This window comes from Syngnathus leptorhynchus, chromosome 1, assembly GCF_054491065.1.
Source record: "Syngnathus leptorhynchus isolate UIUO chromosome 1, UIUO_Slep, whole genome shotgun sequence".
Classification (NCBI taxonomy): Eukaryota; Metazoa; Chordata; class Actinopteri; order Syngnathiformes; family Syngnathidae; genus Syngnathus; species Syngnathus leptorhynchus.
In genome coordinates, this window is record NC_141195.1 from 6,273,284 (window position 1) to 6,291,898 (window position 18,615).

At 40.5% G+C, this 18,615-nt stretch overlaps 1 protein-coding gene and 2 long non-coding RNA genes across 3 annotated transcripts; 2 read left to right on the forward strand and 1 right to left on the reverse strand.

The window, feature by feature from the left end:
- Positions 1-464: 464 nt before the first annotated feature.
- Positions 465-2,014, reverse strand: LOC147061598 (uncharacterized). Its single transcript, XR_015067597.1, has 3 exons — positions 1,873-2,014; positions 1,192-1,261; positions 465-658 (listed from the first exon to the last, which is right to left on the reverse strand). It is a non-coding gene; the product is annotated as an uncharacterized LOC147061598 (long non-coding RNA).
- A 146-nt stretch (positions 2,015-2,160) lies between these two features.
- Positions 2,161-5,363, forward strand: kcnk15 (potassium channel, subfamily K, member 15). Its single transcript, XM_085924569.1, has 2 exons — positions 2,161-2,780; positions 3,674-5,363. The coding sequence occupies exons 1-2, from the start codon at positions 2,498-2,500 to the stop codon at positions 4,666-4,668; spliced, it is 1,278 nt and encodes a 425-aa protein (XP_085780695.1). The 5' UTR covers positions 2,161-2,497; the 3' UTR covers positions 4,669-5,363.
- A 6,140-nt stretch (positions 5,364-11,503) lies between these two features.
- On the forward strand, positions 11,504-17,985 carry LOC147061600 (uncharacterized). The gene is made up of 3 exons (XR_015067955.1): positions 11,504-11,591; positions 17,414-17,501; positions 17,813-17,985. It is a non-coding gene; the product is annotated as an uncharacterized LOC147061600 (long non-coding RNA).
- Positions 17,986-18,615: the final 630 nt, after the last annotated feature.

The following is an 18,615-nucleotide window of genomic DNA, read 5'->3' on the forward strand; positions in this document are numbered from 1 at the left end:
ATGTCATCTGGTGTTCTGGACTCCTCTGGATCTTATAATCCTACTCAACCATAACATTTTACCATCATTCTTTCCTATTTTCCACTATCTATCCGTATTTAATGATAGATTTCATTTTACATAATCGTGTATTGTCATGCATTCTTTACCTTGTTCTAAGACAGGATATTCATTCTAAATGCTGACGCCCGCTGAAGCCTCCACATGATTTTATTTCTTTGATATTAATATCTGTGCATTTGTACCAGTTGAACGGCTGTTTTGTGTTATGATGTTTAACAGCATGTATTTGAAAAGCAGCAGAAGAGCAAAGTAGTCAAAATAAATTGAAGGAGCAAGCTAACTATGAAGACTTGTTTTTGTGAGCATATCCACATATCCAAGCACTTATTTCAAATGTTCATCCATCTGACGGGCATGTAAAGTAATTGATCTGAGAATAGAAAGAAGGAATAGACCTTAAAGACAGAATCACACATTTATTCTGAAACATTTCAGTTAAGTATAGAGCGGCACCAAAATATATGGACACTGAATAATTAATGCAAGTATTTATTAAAATACAATTATCAAGAATAATTTTGTCTCATCACCGCATCATGAAACAGGTCTCGTGGTATTTGTGCTTCAACTTTGATTTCATACTTCAATGTTCCATCTTCAAAAAAAAAGCAAACAAGCAAACACTTGAGTCATAACATACCAAAGTACATTTTTATGAAAAAATTGACACATTTCATACAAGCTATGTAGAGCGAGATGGCATGCAGTAACTTAAGCTTGTTGGCTGGGGTAAAATTTTTATGCCAGGGGGCTAGGGTTATCTTCAAGAATTAGGTGGCTCTAAACAAACTGGAAAGTTCTGTAAATGCAGAACCCAAGTTGTTGTACATGGACATAATTTTGTATGCCCATCATAGCCATTCATACAAAGTAAAATTCATACTGTAAATAATGATTTTTTTTTTAAAAATAGACATGAATTTTGTAACTAATTTACCTAAAATGCAAATTAAAAACCCTAAATCTTACTCTAAAACTAGATTCCCCTTTTCATGCATAAATTTACCAAGGCTAAAAACTCACAAACTTAGTGGTTTTAACAAACGATTAGGCCCATTCTATCCATAGCTGGACAGGAACCAGCGAGCTGCATTTATACAATACAGAACTATAAATAGAATCACGTACCATTACTGGAAATTCATCTTCGACGGCCACTGGTGTGAGTTTCTATTTTTAGTCCTGGTTGCTGTGGAAACTGGAGGACAGTCAGAGTAGCTATTTAGTCTGGCTGCTCTATCACTTATGCTGTTTACTCAATGAGGAAGGAAACATTTGTTAATATACAGCAAGATGAAACAATTTACAGAGACCCAATTGGATTGTGCTAATTGGAGATAAGGAACAAATTTAGACATTTTACTGTCGGATTCATTCTTGTCATGAATGTTGACTCAAGAGCCAAATGTTTGACAAAAATTTCAAGCGCGCTGATGAGGCAAAAAAGATGATAACCTTCATCAGGCCAAAGTTGTCAGACGTCAACACTAGAATGCATGAATTTTATTTGTTGGGGAATGGTGGAAGGCTGGAACGGTATCACAAAGTAAGAATGTTTTAAAATTTGGAGGTTGTCATTGGGTCACAGAAGGCTTGAGGTAAAGGATTTGTAGCTTCACTTTGATATTTTCTTTTCTAACGATCTGTTATAATACATTTTGCCCACCTAAAAAACAGTAATGTCTTCTAAATGTCCCAAATATTCGTAAGCTAAATTATTGGTGTTCTTATTGTAAAATGTTTCAACGGGAGTGTACAATATACGTACTGGATAGTTGAAAACTGGGTAAATATCACCCTCAAACTCACCGTGTCCGTACTTGCTTTTGAAACAGGTAACCATGGAAACCAACATCCTAGTGTCTCTATATTTAAAGAAGCAGCAAATGTAGCATTGCATTTATTTATGACATCATCTCAGGCGACAAGTTTGCTAAATTTTCGAGAACCTGAAAATGCGTGATAATACACTGACGTCATTATAAAAGCAAATATTGAAAATCTATTCCTTTATTCGTCTTAATCCCACGCCACGAGCACAACCGTGTTCTTGCAGGGAAAGCAGCAGTCTGCGTTGGTTGCAGCCTTTCTGACACTACTCGACACGACACGACACCACGTAGCTCAAACTAGGAAGTCGCTGTCCATGGTGCTGATGTTCGCCCCTCACGATGAGAGAGCCGACTTGTTGCTACTCGCTCACGCACGACCACGAGCACGCACGCACGCTTTCTCACACGCGTATTTACACACTACCGGGTGCTTGTTTGCGCATGCGAAGAGGAAATCTGGGACCACTTGGCTCTTTAACAGATCACCGTGCTAAGATGATCAACAACCCCCCCTCCTTGTTGATGTAAAACACGCAACAGGCTGCACCACTAATGTGACGAGGAGCAGCAGGCTCCCACCTGTAACAACGTCAGCGCCGAGGATGAAGAAACAAAACGTCCGGACCTTGTCGCTCATCCTCTGCATGCTCTCCTACTTGCTGGTAGGCGCCGCCGTCTTTGACGCGCTTGAGTCGGAGACGGAAAGCGCCCGCAGGCGCTACTTGGAGCAGAAGCGCAACGAGATGAAAAAGAAGTACTTCTTCTCCGAGGACGACTACCAAGACATCGAGCGGGTGGTACTGCAAGCGGTGCCCCATCGAGCCGGGAGACAGTGGAAATTTGCCGGTTCTTTTTACTTCGCTATTACAGTAATCACCACCATCGGTAAGATGGAATTGACATTTTAATCATGCATTGCTGTCATCTGATACTGACTTTGCGAAGCCGAGGCTCAGTTTAAATTTAAATTAATTGCTAACAAGAAGTTTATTTTTGTGATTGTGTTTGAGATGTAGAAATGTACTGTAACATAAACCGTTAGTCGTTCAAACCCAAGTGTCAAAGTCATTTTTGTCACGGGTCACAGTTATGGTGATTTATAATGGTTTTCTTTAGAGGGCCGTTAGAACCCAAATAAGTGTATGATTGCCTCATGTTACACCCAAAACAAAGTGATGAACTCATTATGAAATCAGAAGCCGGGCCAGTCAAAACTGTTTGTTCCAAATGTTCTTAAATGTTTGTTGCGTAAAAGGATTTGGAACAAAAAATAAATGCGAAGCAGAGGTGCAACATGAAATGAATAACTAATAATTATGACATTTATCGATTTTATTATGAAATCAATCAATTGGAAACAACGTCTTATGTTTCAACAAGGTGTTTGGAATAAAAATGTCTTTTATCTGATTCATCAACAAACTAATCAACAGAATAATTAATTAAACATAATCCTTTGTTACAACCCTAAAGAGAATACAAATTATAATTGTGTTTATTTTAGCAAGAAACCTGAAGACGGCACACAATTTGCTTTCATCAGCCCCTTGAAAAGATGTGGCGGGCCCATCTGGCCCCCCGGGCCACCTGTTTGACACCTGTGTCTTATTTGCTCTATGAGAGGGGTGGGGTGGGGATCCAACTGCAAGCTGTTAATTCCAACCATGCATGAAAATTGCTACAGTATTTAACCCCTCTTAAGACATTCAGTTCTTTTTTTGCAAGTGTTTAAAAATGTAAGTTCACTACCAAAACTCATTGCTGCCTCTCATTTGAAGGTTACGGTCACGCAGCACCAAGCACAGACGCAGGAAAGGTGTTCTGCATGTTCTACGCAGTCCTGGGCATTCCTCTGACTTTGGTCATGTTCCAGAGCCTGGGAGAGAGGATGAACACATTTGTGCGCTATCTTCTCCAGAAGACCAAAAAGTGCCTGGGCTTTAAAAATACAGAGGTGTCCATGGAGAACATGGTTATCGTGGGATTCTTGTCTTGTATTGGTACACTGTGCGTGGGGGCTGCCGCTTTTGCTCACTTTGAGGGATGGAGCTTCTTCCACGCTTACTACTACTGCTTCATCACCCTCACTACGATTGGCTTTGGAGACTTTGTGGCCTTGCAGAAAAAGGAGGACCTCCAGGAGAAAACCTTCTATGCGGTTTTTAGCTTCATGTACATCCTGGTAGGACTTACAGTCATAGGGGCCTTCCTGAACTTAGTGGTGCTCCGCTTCCTCACCATGAACAGTGAAGACGAACGCAGAGATGCTCAACAGAGAGCATCCCTGAAGAGAGACCGAGGCCTTTTAGACGGAGCTTCCCGCCTTCATGCTATGGGCGAGCGCAGCAGAAACGACTGCAGGGAAAGGCACAGTCACAACGTGGCGTACAGTCACAGCCAGAGTCCGCTGTTTGTGCCGATGGAGGGGGGAACGAGTCGGACCAACCTGATCGGCTCGTCGGCGGACAACCACGAGCGAGGGGGAAGCCCCTGCAGGCTGCGCTTGGAGGTGACGCCGGACGGATGCAAGCCGGAGTCGAGCCTCAGCTCGCTCTGCTCCTGTGTGTGCTTCCCCATGGACATTTGCGATAGCCCCAGCAGTCAATGCAAAAGCAACCATGTCAGATCTGTCTACTACAACTCAGTTTCCTATAGGATCCACAGCAGCTCCCCGGGCTGCAGGAACAATACGGGACTGTCTTCCCCAGGAGCAACGCACTCACCAGGGCGTAGCTTCCAGGAGTTCCCTCGAACAAGGAGAATGTCAGTGTGAAGGACAATTTATAAGCGCTTTTGCTTATACAACCGATTTTGTTGATAAAGCACACGACTGTCAATGAAGATGATGTCGCACGTTTTCCGAGTGCATGCTCAGTGGAATGTATTGCACACAATGTGGATGCATGAGTGCTTCTGTCAAATAGGAAATGTCTTCGAGTCCACATTTAAAAAAAAATTGTCTCCCGTAGCATGCTTCTAAATAAGGATGACAAAATGCAAAGAAAGGCTCCCGATATGATGCGTGACGACAACATACAAAACATAGTCATTAATGCCTCGTTAGAGTTTCACAACTTCAAAAAATCTTAAATTATAGAACTGTAAAAAACATGATTTGTCCTTTTATTGGATGCCGTTAGTTTGTACTTAATGATTTGATGAATGAGTGAGTACTTTAAAAATGAAAAGGCCTTAATGAACTTTGACACAGTAAATGAAAGCTGTGCCTTTTTTTGCTCAGAGAATTTCATATATCTTTGTAATACATATCAAGAGGGGTGGTGTGAGTGTGTTTATGTGTGTGTGGGAGGGGGTCTTATTGTTCACGCTAGCATTCATGCACTTGAATGTAAACATTGGTTTATACTTTAATGGATGCATTACATACCTGATGCAAAATGTAGCATGATACAGTAACCCTCCCAAGATCTTGGAAACTACTTTTGGGAGCTGGTGGTGTTGACTTGAGATTTGATGTAACTTGTTATATTGTTTTATTAAACAAAAGTGCAACATCAGCAAAAATACTGTCATATATTTCTTATGAGTGTTATTTACTTTGGTCAAAGCTAGGACTTTTTTTTCCCCCTGCGGTGAGGGCAAGGATATCACTGGGTCCCTGCAAAGCATTTTATTGCACAAACTCCCCAAAAGAGCCCTAGCCCAGTTGGTGGGGTTCGAAAGCACCCCTGAAATGAATCCCAGCACATCTAAAATTTGATCCATCTAAAATTTCATCCACAAATGAATGAATGAATGAATGAATAAATAAATAAATAAATAAATAAATAAATAAATGATAGAATGAATGAATTTCAGGATGGGGGGCAGGTTTCTTCAACCACTCAATACCAACACATGATTATTTTTTTTACCTATCACTAACCATGTGATATTAAAAGTTGAGATGCTCCCGGATAGCTTGGAAGTACTGGAAACCCATTATAATGTTTACTCTCCTCTAGGAAAGGATGTTATGTATTTAAATTCATTTTCAAAGAGCCTAAGCGTGATTTGCCTCCACACAGGTTAACATGTAGCGTGTGGAACTCGATAACGATCATTTTAAAAGTGGGTACCGATTAAGGCAAAAAATTGAAAATTTCGGTATCTTTCAAATGCCACTCCTCACTCGACTTTATTGTCGAGCATCAGTGTCCTGCTTCTGACTGAGAATAACTTTGAGAAGGGGGCCCTCTATAGGGGAAAACTCTCCATTGGGGATGCTTTAGAAAGGGGAAATTATTTATTTGACCGCTAGAGGTCAGCATTTACCCACGTAAGCTATGTCCAAGCCTTAGTAAAGAAAAAACATTTCACATTATTTACAACACATATTTATGCCATCGTGGTGACAGTCTAAACAAATACATGTTCTTCCACTACATATCTAAAGTGTGTAGATATCCACGTTGTGACATCTTTTATATAGTTGATAGATGTGTATAGATTTTTTTTCCTATTAAATAAAATTTGGAATATATTGTACTCTGGCTGGAGTTAACATGTTCTCTCAGCATTCAGCATATCTAAACCATATTTAGCTATAACACCTGAAGCAGAAGTCTTCCTTATTTTCAGTCTGCCGCCAAAAGACTGATGGCATCGTTGAGACTCCCTGCCGTCTGCACCATGGGAATGACACGGCGCGGGATTGCGCCATTGCTGCTGGCTTGTCACACGGCCAACCTTTCGATTTGTTTACAGATGCAATATGTCCATCTTGGCTGAGTACTAAAAGAAGCCAGGGGAGCTGGTACTTGCCAGTTTTTTTTTTTTTTTTTTAGTCTCTCTCTCTCTTGTTTTTCACTCTGATGATTCCCTCCACAGGGAGCATTTGAAGAAGAAACACACTTTCATGGTGATCAAACATCAAGTGTTCTCTGGAGTAATTGAACATTGTGACACTTTCATTGTCTTCTGCTTGATTTATGGCTGTCTGGCTACATAAAACATTCTAGTCTCTTTTTTGTTACACATCTTATGAACATTTTCATTGCACATTAGTTGACATTTCGATGCACCCTATTGATAGCACTAAAACGCTTTCATTATAATGTAACAGCGAGTTTTACCTTAGGTTTCCAGACATGCCTCAGTGTTCCTGCTGAAAATAGATATCAGGATTCAGCATTGTGTGTTCTCCAAATTTGTGACCCACTTCATTGAAAGATGCGCGATACAACACTCAAATAGGAAAGGCGTGCCAATGAAAGGAAAAGATGTGCCACAAGAACTGATGTAAACTGATCCTCAAATATTACACCAGTCAATACGTACATCACCGATGTTAATTTTGCAAAAGATCAAGTGTAACGATGAATGATAATGATATTGATATAGATCTTTCTTAAAGGAGGTTCAGCAAATCATTTCATGTATGGGCCGATTTTTCATTAATTTCACAATTTAGTTGCTTTCTCTTTTCCATATATAAGTCCATAGAGGTCACAATCCACTCTAACAGATTTATTTGTCATTGTTCATCTTTAATGGTACCATTAAAATGTCATACTTGTTCTTCTGGTCTCTTGGCAGCAAGCTTGGAACTTTCCCCTGTAATGGGCTCGCTATTGAACATTCACTGGTAATTGAACAATAATGAACTGTTCTGTGACATGAGTGTGTGTGTGTGTGTGTGTGTGTGTGTGTGTGTGTGTGTGTGTGTGTGAGATTGATTCTGAAAGCAGCCTTTGAGGGCACGTCTGCAAGCTCTGTAGGCACCATGTAAAAGAGGGTCGAAATAACTTATAGTTATGGCCTATAGAGGGCAATGTTGCATCTTAACTAACGAAATCATCGCTCACTTCTGGGTGTTCAGTCCTACTCCCACGCTTTGCTCAATTTGGTTGTGATGTGAGTTTATGCTCAAAAGATTATCTATCTAGTAGTTTATATGTTCATATTGTGTCAAATATCTATATTGGAATCTAAACTCATGATGATTTTTGTTGTTCTGACATCAAGCAGTATGGGAAAATGACGCGTGAAATTTGGTTCATGAACCAGTTGTATTTTTGACTGCGCAAGGGTTTAAGAAATAAGAAAAAATCCGCCTGCTTTCAGGCCTACGATGAACAAAGAGTGCCATCTAAAGAACTCAATAAACACAACAACTGGTCCATAATCATCTTGAAATCTAATGAATACCCAAGTTTAAAAATGATTATGTTATGTTATCTTTTATTTGAGATGCAACTTTTTTTGTGGCAAGTCACTGAAGATGATGTAATGGTTCACTGAATTCCATCCGAGCAGTTCTAATTCAACTCAGTGATGTCATCAATGTGAGTGTGAAAGGTTTGTCTGTGCCCATGATTGACTGGTTGAGTTGAGAGTGCCTTTTCCCAAATGTCAGCTGAAGCTCACTTATGACCCCCAAAAAATAACAGGCGCTATACAAGATGGAGTTTTCTGCACTTTTGCCGAAAACCACCAGTCTTGCCAGCCGCCTCTCCAAAACCTGACTTTGCCAATACTTCACCGTAATGGCCACGCTAAGGTTTTTCCTTCAGCACAGATGGAGAGCAACATGAACCCGTAGGGACCAACCAGGCTTCCGTCCAAAACATTTTTTTGAGTGGGCAGGTAAAATGTTTGGAGAGTGATGTGGAATGACAACAGGCCAAACATGACAAACACAATATCTCTTTGAATTTTGCACTAAAGGAGTGACAGGAGAAAAAAAAATGGCGGTTGTGTTTTTTAGCCAACGCAATTGCCAGTGATTTATTCAGCAATTTGTTTTGCTGAAATGGGTTGAAATGGATTGTAATAGTTGTGCTTTCAGGAGGTGATGTAATGGGTCAGCGAACCTTCTGATGAGTTGCAGTTGTGACCGTCATTTTCCTCTATCGCAGTGCACATGTGAGCTCTGATAGTATCCATCGTTCATTGCAATTTTACAAGTTCAAAGAAACCATGAATCAAAAAAAGTGAACTGAATGCGATTGGCTCTTTCCGGAGTGCGTGCTCTTTCCACATACCAAACTTAAAGGATACATTTTACATATTGAAAACAAACAAACACGAGCCGGATCATTGAACAAAATGAGCAAAGATAAGATGTGTAACAAACTGTTGACCCGTCGATGAAGATGAAGTGACATTAGGTATACAAATTCTTGTCATAGTGCATAATGAGGCGACAACAGTCAGTGAAGTCGATCTGGCACTCGATTGCGATCTAATTACACAGCGTTGAAAATGTCAAGTGCAGCCTAAAGGCCTCTAAGGAAGGCAAAGGATCCTGTTAAGGTGCTGCGATAAAAATATGGAAGTGCTGACAGTATAATTGAACAACTTAAAGCACACAGTTGATTACTGCACACACGGTCCCCGAGGATGTGGCTGTTTTTCACGTACTGAAGCTGAGCGATATGCCGTTTGCGCTGCTGCGCATTATCTCGCTTTGACGACTACAAAGTGCTGTCACATTAAAGAGAGCAGCCTGGAATTTGGCTTGGTAATGGTTTTAAGGTAGCAAAGTGTCTTTTTAGAGGCAATGTTATGTTCTCCTCTGCTATGAGTGACACTGTATAGAAAGATGCTCACTGCACTTAGACGATGGAAGTTAGGCCGAGAGAGGGTCTGACGGCTCATCAGAGAGAGAGAGAGAGAGAGAGAGAGAGAGAGAGAGAGAGAGAGAGAGAGAGAGAGAGAGAGAGAGAGAGAGAGAGAGAGAGAGAGAGAGAGCGAGAGAGAGATTTTTACTTAATAAATAACAACCAATCGGTTTCTATGAAAAAATAGACGATGAGAGCAAAAAGAATCAAGTGTTAAATGTAAGAATATACCGTAACAGGTGCTCATCAAGCTTAGTGAGGGACCATTTTAATTATTCTTTGTTTATTGTGTGTGTATGTTTTATATAATCAGCAGTTTTCATTTCATTTGTGCACAGCAGCACACTATTTTATTTTATTGTCTTCAGTGGGGCAATTTAAAACTGATGCCAATTCAAATGCGTTCTTTCTTTGATCAAAGACACAACAGTGAATAAAAAAGGTTTTGACAGCCTCTGGTGCAACCTTTTAGCATTTTAGCATGCGACATAACACGGTAGGTTCATGACAGTGCAAGTTGGAATTTACTCTTGATTGGTTGACAGTCAATCTCAAGGGCAGATATACTGTCGGAAAAACGATCACACGGACTCAATATAAAGATTTCAAGACACGTAACGCTTGTGCTTTTGAAATGTGGGATGAGTTTGGACACAAATATACAAGCACGAGGAAGTGGGGGGTACGCAGTGCTGCTGAACCCAATGTGCTTTGAAATGATCTCAATAAAGATCGATGTGCATGTGGATAATATTTTTCTCAGCATGGGTGCACTTAACGCTGGGAAAATTACCGACCAAATCCACCTTCCCACTCCTCTCCTTTGTGACTTGTGCACTTTGATGCCTTCCTGTAATCTCTTGGGTTCTTTGACACCTTCCTCCTATTCTTTTTTTTTTTTTTTTATCTTCGGGTTAACCATTAGGAGATGAACATCAGACTACTCAGACTTTAAAGTAGTGCCAATGAAGTGTGCGGGGGACAGCGAGCAGCGGGTGGAGGAGGGTACATTAAAGAAGTGCTTGAGATAAATAATCATATTTCTATGCACCCACGATGCTGGAAAAGCACCATCTGGGAAAGGCCGTGGATTTGCATTACAATATAAATGGGAAGTTGCTGGAGCTGAAAGGGTGATGTGAAGTCATTCAGCCAGCCCCCTCACTCACTGACAGGTTGCTTCTCCGTCCCTGCGCCAGGCAGAAGGATGGAGCTAGGCAATTTGTTGCCACACGGTACACCGGTGTATGTTTGTCGCTCGAATGACCCCCTCCCCATCCCACCTCCATACTATCGCTCACCCACCTCATCTTTTTCCAAATGCCACATCTCTGTACACACGGAAGAGCCTGATAGCATATGCACCAGTAGCTTCCATTTTCAGAGGTGATCTTCAATGATGCTCTCATATATAGCACGCAAGTAAATCAAAAGTGCCGGGAAAGGTGCCGGTGACGTGGAAGTCGAGCTTTGAACTCACATACTGGAGTGATTGTTTGCTTGTTTGTTAATGGTGATGTAGAAATGGGTTTTTAAAGTTCATGGGACCTAGACTTTAACAAGATAAATATTGGCTAGATTGTTCTTTTTATGAAAGCCACAAACAACCTTATAGTTGTCAGGTAGCAGCATGGAGTTTATGGATACCAGTAAATATTTAAAGTCCGCTGAGCAAGGCTGCGGTAACAGATTGTTATGCAGCGTGTGAGATTTGGCAACTATGGTGGTACTCTTATAGGGTTGACACACTGCAATCCAAAATTTGGTGAAGGCCATTGTAACGTTGCAGACCAAATTAATAGTCAATAAAAAAATGCATATGTGACCTTTCACCCCCCCCCCCAAAAAAAATGATTTCTGGGTTTTAAGATATGATTCTCATTGTCATGATCTGTGTTTTTAATTCAGATTTGGGTGTTTCATGTTATTTTGCTTTCTTTTGGTTCATGTCTTGTCCTGTTGGTTAGGTATTTTATTTCCACCTGAGCTTGTCACCCGGGTTCTTTGTGTCTTCCAATCAGCTTCCTCAGCCACTCGCTGGGTGTTTCTTGTTGTCTCGTCAATTGGCTTGTTCCCTGCTTTCATACAGTTCCGTTTGTGTTTGCTGTCAGTTGTCATGGTTCACGTCGTGGTGAGTCCCACCTTGAATCTGTTTTGTGGACTTTGTTGATATGAATTTTTTTCATTCCTTGTACCTTGTTCTCCTTCCTTTTTGTTCCTTTGGGACAATTGCAACATGTTTTTGTGGCAAAATAAAACAGAGCAGCATATTCTGTGTGGACTTTCCAAACCTGATTGACGATTGCATTTGTTAAATTTTCTGTCTGTGGATGTTTTTTTGGTTGCGCAATCCAGTACCTATGTCACTTTTACTAGGTGGAACTGGAAAGGATTAAAGAATTAGCTCTGACGGACAAACCGAGTGAATCAAAATTTTTTAAAACATTTGCAGGCAAGAGGCAAAAGTGTGAGAAGTCGAATATTGCTGAGACTGGCCGGTGTACTGTATTCTCTATAAGCCTTTGAATTGTTATTATATTTTCAGCAAAAAGTGCTTTTGCAGCATGCAGTGTCATTGTCAGTGTAGTAGTTATTCACAGAGCTGACATTGGCAGTTGGATACTATATACCGCATCAGCCATTTCCAAACTTTGTGTCAAGTCAAGAATTGTGTTGTGGGTCGTAACCAGCTATCTATATTTTGGGCGTGAGCTGACAAAAAAAATAAAAATGGAGCAACCCTGTTAACTGAGCCGAGTGTCTATCTGCATGCTTTTGCAGGACCAAACTTTTTTTAATCTCAGTGTAATATCACATTTTGAATACTTTATGGACCTTGGCACTGGTTCGCATGTTACAGAAATGCAGATACGCATCATGTTCAAATGACTGAGTCTGCTACAGTGACTCGAGAGAAATAAGTGTGTTGAAATTGTCTCTAAGTGGTATACCATGTTGATGAGTGCGCCACAGGCACTCTTGAGTATTTATGTTCATGAGCCATTTTTTTTTTTTTTTTTGCTCCATGGTGGTTGTTTTTTTTTTTTTTTTTTGCTTGACTGATCATATATTCAAGAAACGAGAGAGATTACAGCTCTTGAATAAAACTTTAATTAATGACTTGGATGGGCTAACACATTTCTTCATGTAGGCTCTTTTCCCCATCTTTCACGGCATAAATATGCAAAGAAAGACAACTTGACATTTAAATCGAAACATAACATTGGTAACCTCTCATACCTATCACGAGTTTCAAGAATTGCATAACACGCAGCTTAGTGTTGACAAAGTGAAGTTTTAGAGAAGGCCTGATGTAATGATGGATGGCCAAAATGTGGAGAAACTATCAACTGTAAAAAAAGACAAAAATTGGACATGTGGTTTTCAGAGTATTGCCAACCGTAATTTACTGTGATTGGCAGGTGACCGGTCCAGAGTTTCTCGCTTGCCCATAGCTGGTGGCCATAGGCACCTCCGCTCTCGCATGGCAAATGCTGCAGAGAATGGATGGATGGATGGATGGATGGATGGATGGATGGATGGATGGATGGATGGATGGAAAGCTCTTCCAAAGAGAAATCAAACATTCTGATTGCAGATTGCTTTGAACACAAATTGTCTTTGGATGACCATTTCAGGTTTGTTGCCTGACCAAACAATTTGAAAATCAGCAGCAGTTGAGCTGTCTATTGTATGGAAACATTTGGAATGCAATACACTCAAGAAAAGAAAAAGACTGTTTTTATGATTCCCATTCACCACACAATAGGTGTTACAGACAGTATGTGTCTGAGAGGCAGAGCCTTGAACAGATCTTCAAATACAGTTGCATGCAAAAGTTTGGGCACCCCTGATCATTTTTAAGATTTTCCTTTATAAATCATTGGTTGTTCGGCTCAGCAATTTCAGTTAAATATATCATACAGCAGACAAACAGTGATATTTGAGAAGTGAAATGAAGTTTATAGGATTAACAGAAATTGTGCAATCATTACCTAAACAAATGTAGGCAGGTGCATAAATTCGGGCACTCCGACAGAAAAATTACATCAATATTTAGTAGATCCTCCTTTTGCAGAAATAACAGCCTCTATACACTTCCTAAAGCTTCCAACGAGAGTCTGGATTCAGGTTGAAGGCATTTTTGACCAGTTTTCTTGACATAACATCTCCAGTTCAGTCAGCCTTGATGGTTTCCGAGCATGGACAGCACGCTTGAACTCGCACCACAGATTTTCAATAATATTCAGGTTTAGGGACTGAGATGGCCATTCTAGAACGTTGTACTTGTTCCTCTGGATGAACGCCTTCGTAGAATTTAAGCAGTGCTTGGGGTCGTTGTCTTGGTGAGGTATCCAGCCCCTATGCCACTTCAACTTTGTCACTGATTCTTGAACATTGCAAGAATCTGCTGATACTGACTTGAATCCATGCGACCTTCACTTACCTGCACTGGCCACACAGCCCCACAGCATACTGGAACCACCACCAAATTTGACTGCGTAGCAAGTATTTGTCATGGAATGCTGTGTTCTTCTTCCTCCATGCATACCGCCCCTTGTTATGTCCAAATAACTACATTTTTGTTTCATCAGTCCACAGCACCTTATTCCAAAATGAAGCTGGCTTGTCCAAATGTGCTTTAAATGACCTCAAGTGACTCTGTTTGTGGCATGTGCACAGAAAAAGGCTTCTGCCGCATTATTCTCCCATACAGCATCTCCTTGTACAAAGTGCACTGAATAGTTGAACGATGCACAATGTCACCATGTGCATGAAGATCATGTTGTAGGTCTTTGGAGCTGCTGACTGTTCTCACCATCCTTTGCCTTTGCTTATCTGAGATTTTTCTTGGTTTGTCACTCCGGGCCTTAACTGGAACTGTGCCTGTTACCTCACTATGTTCCTCACAGTGCAAACTGACAGCTGAAATCTCAGAGCTATCTTTTTGTATCCTTCCCCTCAACTATGACGTTGAACAATCTTTGTTTTCAGGTCATTTGTCAGTTGTTTTGAGGCTTCCATAATGCCACTTGCAACTGGCCACCTTAAATACCCGTAACTGGAGACGTTTTTTGTAAAGAAATACCTTCAACCAGAATCCAGACTCTCATTGGAAGCTATAAGAAGCGTTTCCAAGCTGTTATTTCTGCAAAAGGAGGATTTTTCTGTTGAGGTGCCCACATTTATGCACCTGCCTACTTTTGTTCAAGTAATGATTGCACAATTTCTGTAAATCCTATAAACTTAATTTCACTTGTCAAATATCACTGTTTGTCTGCTATATGATATATTTAACTGAAATTGCTGATCTGAACAACCAATGATTTATAAAGGAAAATCATGCAAATGATCAGGGGTGTCCAAACTTTTGCATATGACTGTTTTCAAGGCGCATGAACAACACTATTTTTTATTTTTTATTTTTTTGTGTGTGTGTGTGGCTCTGCCAGTCCTCTTATGGGCACAATTTCCAACCAATATTTCATCTGCTCTTTCAGCCATTTTTCCTTGGAGGAGTTTGTACAATCAAGCAAAAGGACACTACAGTAAAAGTGCTTCAAGAAAAGTCAAAGTTATTGCTGTAGCCTTCAGATCATTAAAATAACAAAGCCAACTCGCTTTTGTTCCCTCTGAGTGCTTCGGCGGCTAATTCTTCCCAATGTCTGTCGAAATGGTGACAACCGAGGTGCTTTGTTTTGTTTGTTTTCAGCTTGCACACTTTTTAAAAAAATATATATTTTTTAATCTATCACATGGTAGACATTTCTTTAAACTCACGTTCGTGCTCATTTAAAAACGGTTTCATCAAAGGATGAAGCAAACTAAGCAAGAAGCAAACAGCTATCATGTTTTTTTGTTCAATAATAGCGATATTGAAACATATTGAAGTTTAAATAAGCATACACATAGAAGTGACATTATTCCCTTGGTTTAGTTGAATAAATTTTCTGTGGACTTTTTTTTTTTTCCTTCTTCACTTTCCCAAATTTTCATCCTCAAGGCCCAATCGCCTGTGCCGAGATTTTGCCTTAGCTCAGCCGATACTATTCTCAGAGCTGTACTAATTGTTAGTTTCGCTCTTTTGATTTGCTTCATTTAAAAGGTCTTTGGTTAATTTAATGGATCGCCGAGTGAGCTTTTCAAACTACTGCTGGGTTTAGGCGGTAATCAGACATAATGAATCTAAAAATACTCCAGACAAAGCCAGTTGGTTCTGCACCAGTGTGATGTGTCCACAAAGTATCTTAAGATCAGACACATCTTCTTGCATTTGAGCGTGTGACTTCCCGATCACCCGAAAGCTGCCTAGAGGTGTTTCTGTAATTACGATTTGAACGTGCAGTTTGAATGCCTGTTTGGTTCCAAGCATACACTTTCATTTTGTACATTTTCAGAGGCCCTCAAAAGTGAACAGTTGTGAAAATGCTTTTATCATTGGACGTCGCAGCCTGGCAGCATGCCTGAATGAATATCCGTAAAAGACAAATCTCCAATAACTCACCTCTGCAGGGTCAGAGGCCCTGACCAAATATCTTGTGTGTGATGAAGGACTCACCCCCAAGAAATTTATAGACTAGTAGGAATATAGTGTGGCTATAATTTCACTCCTGGCACACTGATTTCTGGGGCGGTAAGCTGAAGACGCCATGAACCGGTCACCAGCCAATTGCAGGGCACACATCGACAAACAACCTTTCACACTCGCAAGCACACCTACAAACAATCTGGAGTGGTCAACCGGTCTAACATGCCATGGCAGGAAACTAGCACACTCGTAGGAAAACCACACAGGCATGGGGAGAACATGCAAACTGGAAGGCTGGAACTGGAATCTTTCAGAGGCTCTCATTAGTCCATCCTCACCTTTAATGCGCAGTTCAAACTGTCTTTTCAGTATAAAAAAAAAAAAAAAGAAATTATAGAAAAATAATATAGATGTTATCAGTAACAATAAGTGCCCTCTGGATTCACCTATTGTCATTATATTGTCACATCTTGCCTGTAAAACGGATTGACTAATCATTAAATAATTAATTTCCTGGCGTTTTGGTTGGCGAGTAAGATTGATGTGAATTCCCCAAAAGGCAGTAACTGACCTGTGAAGCTCATTGCGGTTCAACTGCACTAAGATATTTTGTGTGTGTGTGTGTGTGTGTTCAGTCTTTGCAACTTCAGACTCGTACATCAATGTCAAATTTTATTTTACAACATGACCACAGTAACCTTCCACCCCCACAAACACACACTTGCTTCTGTTTTCGGCCGTATCATCACCAGAGGCTCCACAATTTCCTTCTCTCCATCTTCCTTTTACCCTCCCGCCTTTCATTTCAAACACAACACCCTGTCCCGCATTTACTCACTCTTTTCATGATAAATTCATAAAAATCACGCTTTTAGAAAACTCATTACAGACTATCTCTGTCTGTCGGTCTGTGGCTTTCTTTCACAGACAAAAACAAAAGCAGCGGTGCACTGATCTGCAGCGTTTGGCTGTAAGCTTTCTTTGGCGCCTAATGATAAGGCTATCAGCACTTAGCTGAGTGATGCACTTACTGAGACTGTAGCTCTTTTCTCCTTCCACAGCACTCGACTTTCACACTGTATTCAGCGCATTATGCATGTACATACCTTCGGGCATTCGTCCTAGAATCCTAATAGCGCCGTTCTTCCGGTTGAAACATCTAACGCAGTGTCAAACTCAAGATCCGGGGGCCAAATCTGGAACGCTACGTCATTTTATGTGGCCTGCAAAAGCAAATCCTGTGTGTACCAGAATTCCATGTGTGCTAAATAATGTTAAGATTTTTATGAATCTTTTTTTTTTTTTACAGCAAGTTGATGAAGTTATAATCCTTGACTTTTGAATTCAATACCAGTTGTCTATCAATTTCTTTTTGTATATGCAATAATACGACGAAACCATTAAACATTTATCTGATTTCACAGTCAAAGTCACAGTCAGTTCCCCTCTGAGAGGACTGCTAACAACAAAGTGGATCTCGAGGAACATGGAGGAAGCGTCGGAAACACTGCGGTAAGGACGATCTGTACATTTTCAGCTTCCCAGAAAAAACTGATTGATTCGACAGTCGGCCGTGACAGCTGGCGGCGCACGACAAGTGAACGGCTCTGGTTGATGCCAAGCTACTCAAAAGAGCGACTGTGAAACGTGGTATAGGGAATAGTTCATCGGAATCTGATGTGCAAATATGGCCAATTTGGAGTTATCAGCCAACATATATCGTTATAACGCTGGAATATACGTTTGATCCGATTGTTAGAAGAATGGAAGCAAAATGGAGTTGAAGCCACCTTATTGTCACTTCTTTTTCTAATTTATTTTAGCCATGAACATTCAGGAGCCACGAAGGGCTGGACAATGGAAAAAGCAAACAGACTAATTGTCTGGTGTTGGTACCTAATAAAAGCAGCCACTAAATTGACCGATTGAAAAAATGCAGAATTAGTCTTCAGAAGAGCTACGGCTTCGGGAGATTGTGACTTGGACTGGAATTGATGCGAGCCACTACTTTGATCAAGGCTTTTGTTCTTCACACACTTATGATTGCCATGTTTGTTCAGCGTCTTTCAGACAACAAACTAAAGACTTGTGCTTGGATATTGTTTTCTTTTCATATTCTGCATTCATGCACAGTCTTCTGCTGGCATTAAGTGAGCAACTGTGCAAACATCTGTTAATTAGCACTAAACAAAAAAGCGCAGTAATTAGCTCTTTCATTATTTGGTCATAAAACAAAGTATTGGACAAATTAGTTTTCGTTTAGTGCCCTGACTATCTTGCGTTGCCCTAAGGTAGTTGCTTAGATTGATCAACAGATGGTGTGTAGCAATACAAGTTTGCATTTGCACAAGAGATTATGCACAAAATGTTGAATTACCTATTGAAGTAACATTAAACTGACGCCCTCCCTAAACCAGTTTTTAAAGAAACAAAATAACAATAACAAACAAAATAGGCAATTTGTAGCAGTCAAAGTTTATTAGAAACTTTGGTGGATATCAGCCTGGCTCTGCAGCTTGTGATTAGTCTGCCCACTCTTCCTTCACTTGTCCGTCAGAAAAACCTTTTCATTTGTTAGGGGCACAGCAGCCTTCTGATATTACCATGGACAAGGCTCTCTTCCTTC

Bases quoted from the DNA above. Each gene is read 5' to 3' on its own strand.
- kcnk15 (XM_085924569.1), top strand. From the start codon at position 2,498: ATGAAGAAACAAAACGTCCGGACCTTGTCGCTCATCCTCTGCATGCTC. The intron at 2,781-3,673 runs GTAAGATGGAAT...TCTCATTTGAAG, and splicing joins TACAGTAATCACCACCATCG to GTTACGGTCACGCAGCACCA.